At 46.6% G+C, this 15,786-nt stretch overlaps 1 protein-coding gene across 1 annotated transcript in view; it reads right to left on the bottom strand.

Moving 5' to 3' along the window:
• The window catches only part of slc17a8 (solute carrier family 17 member 8), a 65,763-nt gene that overhangs the window by 1,537 nt on the left and 48,440 nt on the right, over positions 1-15,786 (bottom strand). The window contains exons 7-11 of the mRNA XM_068051147.1: positions 14,278-14,420; positions 12,530-12,679; positions 6,877-7,009; positions 2,184-2,294; positions 135-262 (exon numbers count right to left, since the gene is read on the bottom strand). Coding sequence (XP_067907248.1) covers positions 135-262; positions 2,184-2,294; positions 6,877-7,009; positions 12,530-12,679; positions 14,278-14,420 — 665 coding nt within the window. The remainder of the gene's footprint in view (positions 1-134; positions 263-2,183; positions 2,295-6,876; positions 7,010-12,529; positions 12,680-14,277; positions 14,421-15,786) is intronic.

Genomic DNA, 15,786 nt, shown 5'->3' with positions numbered 1-15,786 from the left:
GTAAATCTTCTCTGCACCCTCTCTAAGGCCTTGACGTTCTTCCTAAAGGGCAGTGCCCAGAATGTGACACAATACCACCGCTGAGGAATTGAAGACAATTATCATTCAGAAACAGACGGGAAGTTTAGTCATACCTTGTGTATTGTCATTGCTCCAACGATTAATGGGCAAATCATTCCTGACAGTGTTCCCACACCATTGGAGATCCCCATCAGAATGCTGGCATAGCGAGGGGCGATGTCCAAGTGATTTACATTGAACCCTGAATTCAACAACAATAGCACATAATCTTAATCAGATCAGAATGGACTGTAGAGGCATTTCATTGTAACATATAAATGGTGCTCAACAGTTGAATGGGCTTCCATTTACATCCAAGGACACCTGCAAACACATGACAACAGTTTGAGGTTCTGAAGATCCATCACTTGTGAATCTTATTGGAAGCGAAAGCTAGGAATTTTTCCCTGGAACTGAACCTGCATTAACAAGAACTCACCTTTAAATGGCGAATTCAATGTGGTAAAACACCCAGTGAGCTTCACTGGAGTGTTATCAAATAGAATTTGACAACAATCCACATAAGGAGATGTTAGGACAGGTGAACAAAAAGCTTGGTCAAAGAAAAGGTTTTTAAGGCGGGTCTTAAAGGAGATGAGAGAGGGATCGAGGGGTTTAGAGAAGGAATTCCAGAGCTTAAGGCCTAGGCAGCTTGGATGAGATGCTGTTGTCTTGCTACGCAATCACTGGGCTGAGCTGCGGTGTTGACAGTATCTGCCTGGACATTGAGATCAAAGTGGAGAGATCTGGCACTCCCAGACAAGTCATACAGCACAGAGGAGGCCATTCGGTCCAGTGCAGATCTTGCAGGGAAATCTCAGTCGTGCAGCCAATGATTTTCTATTGCTCATGGACGGGGGAGCTCTCCCTGGAAGCACACGACTGCGGAATGCCCTGTGCTTTTCTTGGCCAACGCCCCGGCCCCAGAATCCTGACACCTGTGTTGCAGAACGTGGCCTGCGTTCCTGGGATGGTGAGCAGGATGTCCTCAATTCCACATGTCCGGGGAAGATGTTGCAAGATCTGTATGATTCTTGTTCATCCTCCGCCTCCTCCCATACCAGTTATTTCTTGCATTTCATTTATTCCCTGGAATCATAGATTGATGCAGCACAGAAGGAGGCCATTTGGCCCATTGTGTCTGTGCTAGCTCTTTGAAAGAGCTATCCAATTAGTCCCACTCCCCCTGCTCTTTCCCCAAAACCCTGCAAATTTTATCTTTTCAAGTATTTATCCAATTCCCTTTCGAAAAAAACTATTGAATCTGCTTCCACCGCCCTTTCAGGCAGCACGTTCCAGATCACAACAACTCATTGAGTAAAAATAATTCTTCTCATCTCCCCCTCTGGTTCTTTTGCCATTTAACTTTAATCTGTGTCGTCTGGTTACCTCCTGCCAGTGGAAACAGTTTCTCCTTATTTGTATGTGTTGGCTGTCTGTGATCTCCTCAGACAGCAACAACATTAATATTTGACTGAGTTTATGACAAGCGTTTGCTTGTTTGCAGCATTAATATTGTCTGACTGTGTGTGTGTGTGAAGACTAGTTTTCTATCCTGCACTCCAGGTGAAGAGTTGCAATCACAAGGAGCACAGGTGGAAGCACCTGGCCTGCAGTGCTTGTCTTATCTCCATCATTTGAGCATGGCTTTCCCACTGGCAGCCTTAAAATTACACTGTGATTCATGCACAATTGAGGGGGAGGCCACAACCTGTTATTACAGGTGTGAAATCTTCCACTACTGATCCCAGCACTGCTACAGCATGGCAAGCAATTTGGTTAATGAACCATAGAGCACAGAAGCAAACAATTCGACCCATTGTGTCTGTACCATCTCTTTGTGAAATCTATCAAATTAGTCCCTCTCCCCCCCCGCCCCCCCCACCCCCGCTCAACCACACCCCCCCCCACCCCACCCCTCTTGCCCCATCACACTGCAAATTCTCCTGTTCCGATGTTTCTGAACCAACCAACTCTACTCTCCAATGGGGCTGGTGGCAAAGTGATAGGACAAGCCCGCAAAGAGAATACATGGGAGAGGTTTGGAAAGGAAGGTATGCATCAAATAATGGAAGATAAATGATTTGATTGGACACAGGTGATCAGAATAAAGGATAACCCACCTGAAATCGCAAATCCACTAAATCCAACAGCAAGCACCAGGAAAGAGATTGCAACCTCTCTGGTGTGGGAATAACCAACAATCAGCAACAAGGTAGCCTCCATGCCGAAACCTTTGGAAAATAAAACTTTACATTAGTGACTGAAGTCATCAATTCATCCTATATCCATAACCCTGCTGTCTGTACCCTAACTCCATAATCCTGTTCACCCATCGTCCCTGTGCTCACTGATCTACATTGGCTCCCAGTCCAACACTGCCTCAATTTAAAAATTCTCATCCTTGTTTTCAAACCCATCCATGGTCTCACCCCTCCCTACCTCTGTAACCTCCTTCAGACCTACAACCCTCTGAGCTATCTGAGCTCCTCCAATTCGGCCCTCTTGAGCATCCCTGATTTTAATCGCTCCACCATTGGTAGCCGTGCCTTCAGCTACCTGGGCCCTAAGCTCTGGAATTCCCTCCCTGAACCTCTCTACCTCTCTTTCATCCTTCAAGACACTTACCTCTTTGATCAAGCTTTTGGTCACCCATCCTAATATTTCCTTATGTAGTTCGGTGTCAAATGTTTTCTGATTTATGTTCCTTGGGAAGATTATATTATGGTAAAGGTGCTATATAAATGCAAGTTGCTGTTGTAAATTGTCACTGGTGTTAGGAAGGAATACTTATAGTCACATTAACAGCCTCAAGGTTACAAACTAAGGGGTTTCTCTTTGAGTGGCCGCTGGCATAATGTGTAAGTGTGCCCAAATCACTGGGCAACAGATCAGAGGGGTGCAGCTTTCCCTGAAAATGTTTAGTGTTCACTTGTCTATCTCCTCTGCGGGGCCATATTGTTAATCCATGCAGGAGAGAGTTGAAGATAAGGATGGGGAAGTGACAAAAAATCTGTTCCTGGCACCATTGGGAGCAGCCAAATAAAGATGATAGTCTGATCAGAAATAGCACCGCGGTAAAGCTTGATGCTTAAGCTTTGTTCATCACTTTCTCTGGGCACCGCACTTTAGGAAGGACATCAAGGCTTTTGAGAGGATGCAGAGGAGATTTATTAGAATGGTACCAAGCATGAGGGACTTCAGTTATGTGGAGAGACTGGAGATGCTGGTATTATTCTCCTTGCAGCAGAGAAAGATAAGGAGAGATTTAATAGAGTTTTTCAACATTATGAAGAATTTTGAAAGAATAAATAAGGAGAAACTGTCTCCACCGGCAGTGGGGATAATAACCAACACTCACAGATTTAAAGTAATTAGCAAAGGAACCAGAGGGGTGATAAGGAGAGTTTTTTTAAACAGCGAATTGTTGTGATCTGGAATGTTTATTTAGAGATACAGCACTGAAACAGGCCTTTCGGCCCACCGAGTCTGTGCTGACCATCAACAACCCATTTTATACTAATCCTACACTAATCCCATATTCCTACCATATCCTCACCTGTCCCTATATTCCCTTACCACCTACCTATACTAGGGGCAATTTATAATGGCCAATTTACCTATCAACCTGCAAGTCTTTGGTGGTGGGAGGAAACCGGAGCACCTGGCGAAAACCCACACAGACACAGGGAGAACTTGCAAACTCCACACAGGCAGTACCCGGAATTGAACCCGGGTCGCTGGAGCTGTGAGGCTGCGATGCTAACCACTGCACCACTGCGCCACTGTGCCGCCCCCACTGTTCTGCCTGAAAGAGCGGTAGAAGCAGGTTCAATAATAACTTCCAAAAAGGAATTGGATAAAAACTTGAAAGGAAAAAATTTGCAGGGCTATGAGGAAAGAGCAGGGCAGTGGGACTAATTGAATAGCTCTTTCAAAGAGCCAGCACATGCACGATGGGCCGAATGGCCTCCATCTGTTCTATAAGATTCTATGATTCTGCAACATTTGACAAAGTTGAAAATAGAATGGCGTTGATTGCAGCAAGTTGTAAAGGTCAGTTCTCTCAACATCAGATTGTCAGTAGTTGTCATGGAGAAAGATAACATGGTCATTGTCTTGTCAAAAGACTCTAGACATTACATTGTGTCTCAGAAATACCTAGAAGCCATTGCTGAGAGTAGCTCACTCAGAGACCTGAAAGGCAACACATCAGAGGATGCATTTTACAAAGCTTCACCCCCAGTGCAGAGGTTGACTCAGGAGGCGAGTGGCTGGGAGAATTTGGAGCTGATCAATCAAGGTTATGGGTTATAGAGGGAGAAATCACACACCCCTCCCCCACTCCAGACAAATTTCTGCCGTACGATTCTATGGATTCAGTCAGATAACATGGAGAAAATGTTTCCACTTGTAGGGTGTCCAGAACTAGGGGGCCATAAATATAAGATAGTCACTAATAAATCCAATAGGGGATTCAGGAGAAACTTCTTTAATATCATAGGATCTTCGAAAGTTTACAGCACAGAAAGAGATCACTCAGCCCATCGTGTCTGTGCTGGCCGAGAGAGTGGTATCCAGAGAGTGGTGAGAATGTGGAACTCACTACCACATGGAATGGTTGAGGTGTATAGCGTAGATGTATTGAAGAGGAAGTTAGATAAGCACATGAAGGAGAAAGGAACAGGAGGAAATGTTGATAGTGTGAGATGGAGAGGGGTGGGAGGAGGCTCCTGTGGAGTACAAGCATCAGCATGTAATAGTTGGGATAATTCACCTCTTTCTGTCCTGTAAATACTATGTAATTTGAATTTAATTCCCCCACCCCTCCCCATGAATCACTGGGCAGCAACAGAGGGAAAGGTGAAAACCCTCTCACTGACCTGGGATTGCTCTGCTCCCTCCATATTGGCAGAGTGTTCACCTTCGCTGCTTTTCCAATGTTGCGAGACTCACAGGCCAGTGTGGACCTGATTCAAATGGAAACCACGGCCCTGGAACTCTGTGGTGGGGGGGTGTGAGGGGGAGATGGGGGCGGGGGGTGTGGCAGGGGGACTAGCTGGTGTCAAACCTAGCAAAGAGACGCAGGGTGGGGGGCACACCGGAATGGCCAATAGCCTAGCTAAGACTTGTCTTCTGCTGTTCAGGCGGATTACTGATGCGGCAGGAGGAGCGAAAGTGCTCCTTGTTCCGAGTCCTGGAGGAAATCCTTGGAGACCCCCGACCCCACTTTCCCTCTGACCCTTGCCCGACCCCCGGCACTGTTTATCAACCCACTCCACCAGTTCCAAACATAGGCCCAGGAGAGTCCATCTCCTGTTCCAATTCCTGCTGCAATTCCTAGTCTCACATACACCCTCCCCCCTCCCCCCCCCATCACTCCCCCCACCCCTTTCTATCCCAATTCCAGCTCTCGCCTGCCAGTCCTGACTTCGGTTTTGAGTGGAATCAGATCTAAATCATTTAACCAAGGCCCAGCAGTTATAATCTCCAGGCTCCATTTCCTTCATGATTTCTGGATGCCCTGCCTGCTTCAAATCACTCTCACCTCCCTCCCTCCAAACCACATGCCACACACCATTCCTGTCCTCAAATTAAAATTGTCCTCTGTGGCTCATTGACATCAACATGGGGAGATGGCATTGGTAATGTACTGAACTAGTAAACCAGAGGCCCAGGCTAATGCCCTGGGGACATGGGTTCAAATCCCATCACGCAGCTGATGGAATTGAAAGCTAGTCTCGGTAATGGTGCCATGAAACTATCACCAATTGTTGTTAAAAAACCCTTCTGGTTCACTAACGTCCTTAAGGGAAGGAAATCGGCCGTCCTTACCTGGTCTGGCCTACATGTGACTCCAGATCCACAGCAATGTGGTTGACTCTTAACTGCTCTCTGAAATGGCCTAGCAAGCCACTCAGTTGTTAATTAGGGAGGGGCATCAAATACTGGCCTTGCCAGTGAAGCCCACATCCCATGAAAGAAAAAAAAGGCAACCCGTCACAGAAACACCCGTCTCTCTCCACCCAGCACTGCCCTGCACCCCACCCCCAACAACTGCAGACTCCTGGCTCTTTCTCCACCAGATTGTCCCATTTCCATTCCCCTCCAATCCGGGAGGATTAGCAAATCTAATCTGGAGGACTGATGTTTTCTGCCTTAACTACTAATCCTGGCAGTGAATCCCACAGTCTCGCAACTCACTATGTGAAGAAGTTTCTCATTTAATCTTGTAACTTTGGCCCTTCATTCTTGATCCCTCAACCACTGTAAACATCCTTCCCACGCTTTGATAATCTGAAACACCTCTATCAAATGACCCCATGATGTCTCTTCGAACAAGAAAAGCCCTCAAATTTCCAAGTCTCTCTTTTGTACTTGTCTTTCTTCCAACCAGACAGCGCCCTAGTGAAATATAAACAGAAAATGCTGGAAATAATCAGCAGGTCTGGCAGCATCTGTAGAGAGAGAAACAAAAGTTAACGTTTCAGGTCAATGACCTTTCATCAGAACAGCATCCTAGTGAATCTGTGCCGTTCCCTTTCTACAGTCTCAATATCCTTCCTATCGTATGGAGCCCAATATTGCACACCTGTCTCTAACTGAGTTCCTATTAAGGTTTATGAATGTTATGTTCAATATATCTCTTGTGATAAACCTAAGATTCCGCTAGTTCTTTATTTTCTAAACAGTTTTTACAACATCATCATTGAAACCACACACTGAACAAATACAAAACATCTGTCTCCATATTGAAACAAACAATTGGCTGACAGCCTGTAAAAGTGTTGACTGAGAGTTTGATGTTCAATTTACCTCCGCAATTCATGATTTTTCGGACGGTTGTTGTGGATAGAATATTTCTGCTCCTCAGGAAATCGGCAATCTGTCCTCCAATTGGCACAACTATGGTCATCACCATGTGAGGCACAGCCGACAGTATACCCACCTGCCGGGAAGAAGGTTTAACATTGCATTTAGATAACATTGCAGCACTTGCTTAGCAACAACCTGCTCAGTGATACCCATTTTGGGTTCCGACAGGGCCACTCAGCACCTGACCTCATTACAGCCTTGGTTCAAACATGGACAAAAGAGCTGAACTCAAGAGGTGAGGTGAAAGTGACTGCCCTTGGCATCAAGGCAACATTTGACCGAGTATGGCATCAAGGAGCCTTGGCAAAACTGGAGTCAATGGGAATCAGGGGGAAAACTCTCTGCTGGTTAGAGTCATACCGAGCGCAAAGGAAGATGGCTGTGATTGTTGGAAGTCAATCATCTGAGCTCCAGGACATCACTGCAGGAGTTCCTCAGGGTAGTGTCCTAGGCCCAACCATCTTCAGCTGCTTCATCAATGACCTTCCTTCAATCATAAGGTCAGAAGTGGGGATGTTCGCTGATGATTGCACAATGTTCAGCACCATTCGTGACTCCTCAAATACTGAAGCGGTCCGTGTAGAAATGCAGCAAGACCTGGACAATATCCAGGCTTGGGCTGATAAGTGGCAAGTAACATTTGCGCCACACAAGTGCCATGTAATGACCATCTCCAACAAGAGAGAATCTAACCATCTCCCCTTGACATTCAATGGCATTACCATCGCTGAATCCCCCACTATCAACATCCTAGGGGCTACCATTGATCAGACACTGAACTGGAGTAGCCATATAAATACCGTGGCTACAAGAGCAGGTCAGAGGCTAGCAATCCTGAGGCGAGTAACTCACCTCCTGACTCCCCAAAGCCTGTCCACCATCTACAAGGCACAAGTCAGGAGTGTGATGGAATACTCTCCACTTGCCTGGATGGGTGCAGCTCCAACAACACTCAAGAAGCTCGACACCATCCAGGACAAAGCAGCCCGCTTGATTGGCACCCCATCCACAAACATTCACTCCCTCCACCACCGACGCACAGTGGCAGCAGTGTGTACCATCTACAAGATACTCTGCAGTAACGCACCAAGGCCCCTTAGACAGCACCTTCCAAATCTGTGACCTCTACCAACTAGAAGGACAAGAGCAGCAAATACATGGGAACTTCACGACCTGCAAGTTACCTTCCAAGTCACACACCATCCTGACTTAGAACTATATCGCCGTTCCTTCACTGTCACTGGGTCAAAATCCTGGAACTCCCTTCCTAACAGCACTGTGGGTGTACCTGCCCCACATGGACTGCAGCGGTTCAAGAAGGCAGCTCACCACCACCTTCTCAAGGGCAATTAGGGATGGGCAATAAATGCTGGCCTGGCCAGTGACACCCACACCCCATGAATGAATAAAAAAAAAAGATAATTTTAAAAAGTGTATATATTTAATAAAACTGGTAGCTACTGAATCACTGGGTTTGATAACAGCAACTGTAACACTAGCCCTTGTTACTTATCCTGCATGGATATCACTGTTCCATCTAAAACCCAATAGCCCCAATTTATCATCCTGCATGGAGCCTTTTAATCTTTATTTTGACCCCCCCCCCCCCCCCAACCCCGTTCTGGACACACCCACAAGTGGAAAGAGTATCTCCACATTGACCCCATCAGAGCATCATACAGTACAGAAGGAGGCCATTTGGCCCATCACATCTTTGCCAGCTCTTTGAAAGAGATATCCAATTAGTCCCACTGCCCTACTCTTTCCTTCATAACTCTTCAAACTTTTTTTCCTCCAAGTATTTATCCAGTTCCTTTTGAAAGTTGTGTAAGCTGCTTCCACCATCCTTTCAGGCAGTGCAATCCAGATCACAACTCACTGTAAAATAAAATACCCCTCGTCCCCCCTCTCTGGTACTTCTGCCAATTAATTTAAATCTGTGCCCTTTGGTTACCAATCCTCCTGCTATTGGAAACAATTCCCCTCTATTTACCTGATCATTTCAATTAAATCTATTTTATTGAACCTGCTCATAATTTTAAAGACCTTGGTTGGTTCTCTTAGAACAAAGAGTGTCAGCCTGCTCCTGAACTTCAACAACCAGAGCTAAAATTTACCACCCGTACTACCTTGCTTTTGCCTTGCACCATCATCTCTTTTGTTGTTTCATCTCTCCTGTCATCCACCCTATCACAGACCTTCCCTTTTGTTCTTTCCCCCCTCCCCCCTTTCCCTGCCTGTACACTTGCTTTAAACCTATTACATCTCAAACTTTTCCAGTTCTGATGAAATGTCAACCTGAAACATTGTGCTGAATTTTATGAGCCCCCCCACCAAAGACAGGATTTGAGGCGCGTGGAGGGGGGGGGGGCATAGAATTGCGATGAGAGGCGGGGGGAATGGGGCAGAGGGCCCATTGCTGTCCCTTTGCCACGCAATTTTGTCAGTGAGGGAGAGGCCATAGACGGCCTTCCCACCCAGAGCCCACTTGAGACCATAAAGAGGCCTATAACCAGCCAATTAAGGGTCTCTTCATCCAGGCCACCGCCATGTGGGAAGGTTCTCCAGTAAAACGAGGAGACCTCCCTGTAGGCTTGGGTTGGGATGGTGCCATCCTCCATGGGCAATCTGTGGCGCACGGAGGGTCCCCACCGGCAAACAAACCAACTCCATAGACCCCCTACCCCTGTACTAAACACCAACCCTTTCCCCTCCCCCCTCGCTTAGGCCTGTCAGACTGGCCCCGTCGACCCCACCTCATTTACCTGAGGTACGGGTCTCCAGCGCTGGGCCTGGGCCCAAGGCCTCTGCAGTACTGGCAGTGGCCACTGCTCCCAGTGGTGCTGCCGATTCCACTGAGCTACCAGCCCTGTGATTGGCCAGCAGCTCTTGGAGGCGGGATCCCCACCTTTAAAATGACGAGGATCCCAGCGCCAGACTGTTAATTGGCCTGGTACCGTACAATTGCAACGGGGGTGGGTGGGCTCCAAATGGCCGAGGCAGGCACCCCCCCCCCCCCCCCCGCCTTTTCAGCTCTGGGAGCCCCGCAGTCAGCACAAAATCACTTAACTCTGTTTCTTTCTCCACAGATGCTGCCTGACCTGCTGAGCATTTGCAGCATTTTCTGTTTTTATTTCAGGAGATATACTCTTAACTTTTTGCTTTCACTTTAAGCAATTTGCCTTTCAATTATTCACATTTTCCTGTGTTAATTAATTTACCTGCTACAATGGGGCTTCAGTTAGGGTCTCTTTTTTTATCATTGATTTTTCACAGTGTATCAAATATTTATTAAGGGACCCCTTAAGGGCCTTCATTACATATTCTATGCCGCGCCCCCGCCCCCCCCCCCCCCCCCCACCCCGGTCTAATTACATTTCTACCAAGTAACCAGTCACCTTGTGCATGATAACATCATCTCCATATTGCAGTCAGACAAGCATGAGGTGATGTTCTAATAATGGACAGTGCTTTAATGAAATAGTTCACTGTAACACAATTGGACCGATCTTCAATCAGATACCAGACGAGTTCACTGCTTCCAATATTTTAATTTCAGTTACTTACCAGACCCGAACAGAATACTCAAGGACGACGTACGGGACCTGAATTCTAACCCACTTTTTTGCCGCTGGCTGTAACTCACTCCTGCATTTATCATCATGGCCTCAGTGAGTGGGAGATGTAATGAGCAGGCTCCATGCTCATGGCAAATGTTGATTATAACTCAAAAGTCTCATCGGTTCTCAAACTGGTCTCACGGTGAATTTCCAATTGGTAAATCATCCCCTCAAAAACTCAGGGTTCCTGGTTTGTGCATCTTCTAAATTTTCACCAGCAGAGAGATTTTCTTTACTCGCTGTCTGCTATTCACCTGGATTCTGCTGTGCAAAATTATCCTGGGTTGGATCCTAAGGGCTGGATTACCCTCTTCATGGGAGGATGACATAGAGTTGCCAAAGCTACAGGATTGCCCTGGAGTATCCAGCAATTAAAGATAATTTTGTTTTTATTTGTTTGTGGGATGTGAGCATCGCTGGCAAGGGCAGCATTTATTGCCCATTTATTGCTAGTGGTCAGCTGCCTTCTTGAACTGCTGCAAGTCCTTGTGGTGGAGTCGGTACACCCACAGTGCTGTTAGGAAGGGAGTTCCAGGATTTTGACTCAGCGACAGTGAAGAAACGGCAATATAGTCCCAAGTCAGGATGGTGTGTGGCTTGGAGGGGATCTTAGTGGTGTTCCCATACATCTGCTACCCTTATCCTTCTAGGTGGTAGAGGTCGTGGGTTTGGAAGGTGCTGTCGAAGGAGGCTTGGTGAGTTGCTGCAGTGCATCTTGTAGATGGTACACACTGCTGCCACTGTGCGTTGGCAGTGAAGGCAATGAATGTTGAAGGTAGTAGGGTGAAGGGGTGCCAGACTAGCATCTCTGGGAGAAAAATCACAGGGACATTAAAAAACTTCTCTGAACAGTTTAATTTGTTAGTTAAAAAATATTGGAGATGGGGAAAAGATTTCTGGTTGACTGACAGTCAAGTAGCATCCAATTTGGTAACAATGAGACTGTTCATTTTAAATTGGCCATGGGAAGGTGAGCACCATGATAATAGAAATTTCTGGTGACCAATGATGGGACGGAACAGTTGGAGGTGGAACCTCCTGGAATATATCTGACCAGAGTTAGCAATGCTAGGATAGCGACAAGTGGGATAGGGGAGTGACAGGACATTCCCCACCCCACCCCCGCTGTGACCCTGCTGTGACCCTAACCAATTACTGAGATTATCACCAGTATAGTGAGGTCTTCTGACCAGTTCCCAACACCAAGAGCGAGAGTGTGAGACGAGAATCCTCATCATACTGCAGCGAGTCCTCCACCATAAGACCCAAAGAGGAGGCTGGGTATTTAATGGGGACAGAAGAAGGAAGGAAGGTAAGAAGGGAAAGAAAAGGAAATGAAAAGATAGGAAGTAAAAGAAAGGAAAGGGGGGGAAAGGGAGGATAGGCAGGAAAGGAAGGAAGGGAGAGAAAGAGAGAGTGAGAAAAAGATGAAAGAAAGATAAAAAGAGAGACAGAAAGTGAGAGAGACAAAGAGAGAGAAATGAGAGAGAGAGAAGGAGAGGGAGAGATGAAAGAGAAAGACAGCAAAAGGGAACAAGAGAGAAAGAGAATACTCCATTGGTTGTAAAGTGCTTTGGGATGTCCTGAGGTTGTGAAAGTTGTTTTGGAAATTCAAGCTTTTTTCTTTCTTTCTACTTTAGGAGGTAGAATCCCTGACAACAGCTCATCCTGAACTGGAATTTCCCAGCCTTGTATCCACAGGGCGGAATCAGGATACACCCCATTGATTCCCCTCGGCCCAAATGGTATTTCCACCCCCGCCCGCCCCCCCCCCCCCCACAACATTTTAACAGTTGCTCAGTGCCAACCATGTAACCAGAGCTCTCTCCTGGGTTGGAGAGCCAGATATGCCATCAGGCAATGTGAACAGAGTAGTGCCTTGTTGGAACTGGCAGTTCCCAGTCTGAGGCCGCTACATGCAGTATAAATGCAGCAAGAACTGAGAATGCCTCTGGTAACCTGCTGTCACTTACCTTGCTGATTGGGAAACCAAAAACCTCCTCAAAGTAGGCGGGCTGGCTGATGAGCAGCAAGTAGAAGGTCCAGCTTCTGCAGAAATTGGCCACAATGATGGCATAAACAGGCATGGAGGTGAAGAACTTCAACCAGGGGGTCCTGAATTTCTGGAAGAAAATCAGAGAGCAGGTGCAGTCAGTCTCAATACATCAGGAAATGCCAAGGAACCAACTCACACATGGGGTGGCGGTGGTGGGGGGGGGGGTCAGTATAACAGGAGTAACTCCCAGGTGAGACAGGATTTAACAGGAATAACACCAGAAAACAAAGAAAACTAATGGCTACAAACTGAAGACATAATGCATTGATTTTACAAGTGAACCCTCCCGCTGTGAGTGCCGCCCAGTTGGAGTGTGCATTGAGAGTTGAGGCGCTGAGGTTACTCTCCCAACACGATTCATTTTAATGGACTGCGATGTTGGCCATCCACACCTATATTCCCGCTCTCCACTGCAATCATACAGAGCTCTGGGAGCACTTACTTATCTTGGGGGCAACACCAGCTACACAAAACACATGTGTCAGGATGCCAGCGTTATTAGCAAGGCACAGATATGGGGGAGATCTCATGGCTCTGCACTCAGTGCAAATTTCAAATGCTTGGAGCACATGTTGGGAATTCAGGCCTAGAAGTCATTGGCTTTTGTAGCGTTCTTACATAGAATGTAAGTTCAGGAACAGGCCATTCGGCCCAACTGGTCTATACTGGTGTTCATGTTCCACATGAGCCTCCTCCCATCCTATTCATCTCACCCATATCAGCATATCTTTCTATTCCTTTCTCTCTCCCGTGTTTATCGTGCTTCCCCTTAAATGTTTCTCTATTATTTGCCTAAACCACTCCGTGTGATAGTGAATTTCAGATTATAACCACTCTCTGGGTTTGTCTTGAATTGGAATTATCGGTGACCATCTTCATTTTATTGTCCCTAATTTTGAAATATTATTATCTGCATTATATATTATCGGTCCATTAACATTAATTGATGGAAATTCACATGGGATTCACGGCTTTGGCATTGAATAGCCAAAACACAAAGCTCTCCACACTGGGAATATTGTAGAATCAATCCAAACTTACTTAATTGGGCCTTAAACACACAAGGGGTCATCTAACCATGGGCGATGGTCCCAATGGTAGAGATTGAATTGGGGGCCCCTCACACACCTCGTCTAATTTCCCCTTTCATTGACTTCCATTTTGACACCTTTGCACAAAGTTAAAATTACCCTCATGACCTTCTGGCCCAGAGGCCAGTGTGTTAAAATTGAGCAATGCTGTCACTTAGGCCTCTCGTTATTCATCCCTATCTCTGTAACCTCCTCCATCCCGGTAGCCCTCTGAGATCTCTGCACGCCTCCAATTCTGGCCTCGAGCTTCCTTGACTTCAATCGCTCCACCATTGGTGGCCGTGCCTTCAGCTGTCTGGACACTAAGCTCTGAAATTCTCTCCCCAAATCTCTCTGTCTGATTTTAATACGGTCCTTAAAACCTACCTCTTTGACCAAGCTTTTGGTCACATGCCCTAATATCTCTTTATGTGGCTCTGTGTCAAATTGTATTTGATTTACATTCTTGTGAAGTGTCTTGAGACGTTTTAACTACATTAAAGGTGCTATATATATATACCAAGTTGTTGTTGGTGTGTTCAGTCATCGTCCCTGGATGGTCAGTACTGAGCCTGTATCGGAAGTGCCAGCTTACCTGGCTTGCATTTATTAGAGTGGCCCTTTCCCCGATACTGCTCTCGATGTATATTCTCTCCTCGCTTGTTATTGTTGGGTGCTTTGCTGGACTTTCATAGGCAAAGAGCAGCCAAAATATGTACCATATCATTCCAAGCATACCTGCAAAATTGGAAAGGAGAAGTGACTGCATTACAGTTGGTCAACAGCCCATGAGGTTATATTTCTGTCATGGTTTAATGTTCAAAACTAAGCACAGGTATCCACCCAGCCAGGTATCAGCTGTGGCTCAGTGGGTAGCACTCTTGCCTCTCAGTCAGATGGTTGTGGGTTTAGGTCCCGCTCCAGTAATTTGAGCACAAAATCCAGGCTGACATGCCAATGCGGTACTGAGGAAGTGCTGCACTGTCAGAGGTACTGCTGTCCGATGAACTGAGGTCCTTTCTGCCCTCATGGGTGGATGTAAAGGATTCTGTGGCATTACTGGAAGACGAAGACTCTGTCCTGACCAACATTTGTCCTGCAACCAACATCACTAAACATAGAATACCTGGTCATTGCTGTTTGTTTGTGAGATCTTCCTTTGCACATATTGTCTGCTAAATAGATCGTTCACCTTTGTTCCACAAGGTCATCATGGTTAGGGGGAGGGGGGAAATTGTTGGGAGCTCCTGTGACTTTGGCCGTCAAGGGGATCTGGTGTATCCATGTCAGAGGGTCATCTGTTGCAAGCAGGTGTAGCAGACAGCACCATGGTGAATGAGTGCCCCACCTGGGAGTCCAGGGCAATGTGGGGGGCAGGGTGGGGGTGTGTGGCTGGACCTATCTGCCATTTTTATTCAAGCTTTCAGGTAGCTGATATTGTAAGATGGTCACAGGGGCATTTGAAGGACCTGCCTTACGCATCACAATGCTGACGCTCCCTACTGACCCAGACTCCGTGTGAGCTCCTGGGAGAAGCAAAAAATCAGCTAAATATCCCAGCCAATTCAGGGGGAAAACTGAAAAATTCCTTTCTATCCCTTTTAAGCATACCTAGAGATGTTACCTCCTGTATATTGATGTCCTCCCCAGCCAGAAACAGGGCCAGCTCTTGCTTCACGGAATTCAATGAATCAGTGTTCACTGCATGAATCAGCAATTCCCAGAGGTTCACTATTTTAGTTTAGAGATACAGCACTGAAACAGGCCCTTCGGCCCACCAAGTCTGTGCCGACCATCAACCACCCATTTATACTAATCCTACACTAATCCCATATTCCTACCACATCCCCACCTGTTCCTATATATTTCCCTACCACCTACCTATACTAGGGGCAATTTATAATGGCCAATTAACCTATCAACCTGCAAGTCTTTGGCATGTGGGAGGAAACCGGAGCACCCGGAGAAAACCCACGCTGACACAGGGAGAACTTGCAAACTCCGCACAGGCAGTACCCAGAATCGAACCCAGGTCCCTGGAGCTGTGAGGCTGCGGTGCTAACCACTGCGCCACTGTGCCGCCCCAAATCTCTGGGAAAAGAAG

This window comes from Heterodontus francisci, chromosome 18 (genome assembly GCF_036365525.1).
Source record: "Heterodontus francisci isolate sHetFra1 chromosome 18, sHetFra1.hap1, whole genome shotgun sequence".
Classification (NCBI taxonomy): domain Eukaryota; kingdom Metazoa; phylum Chordata; class Chondrichthyes; order Heterodontiformes; family Heterodontidae; genus Heterodontus; species Heterodontus francisci.
This window is presented reverse-complemented; position numbering and strand designations above follow the sequence as displayed.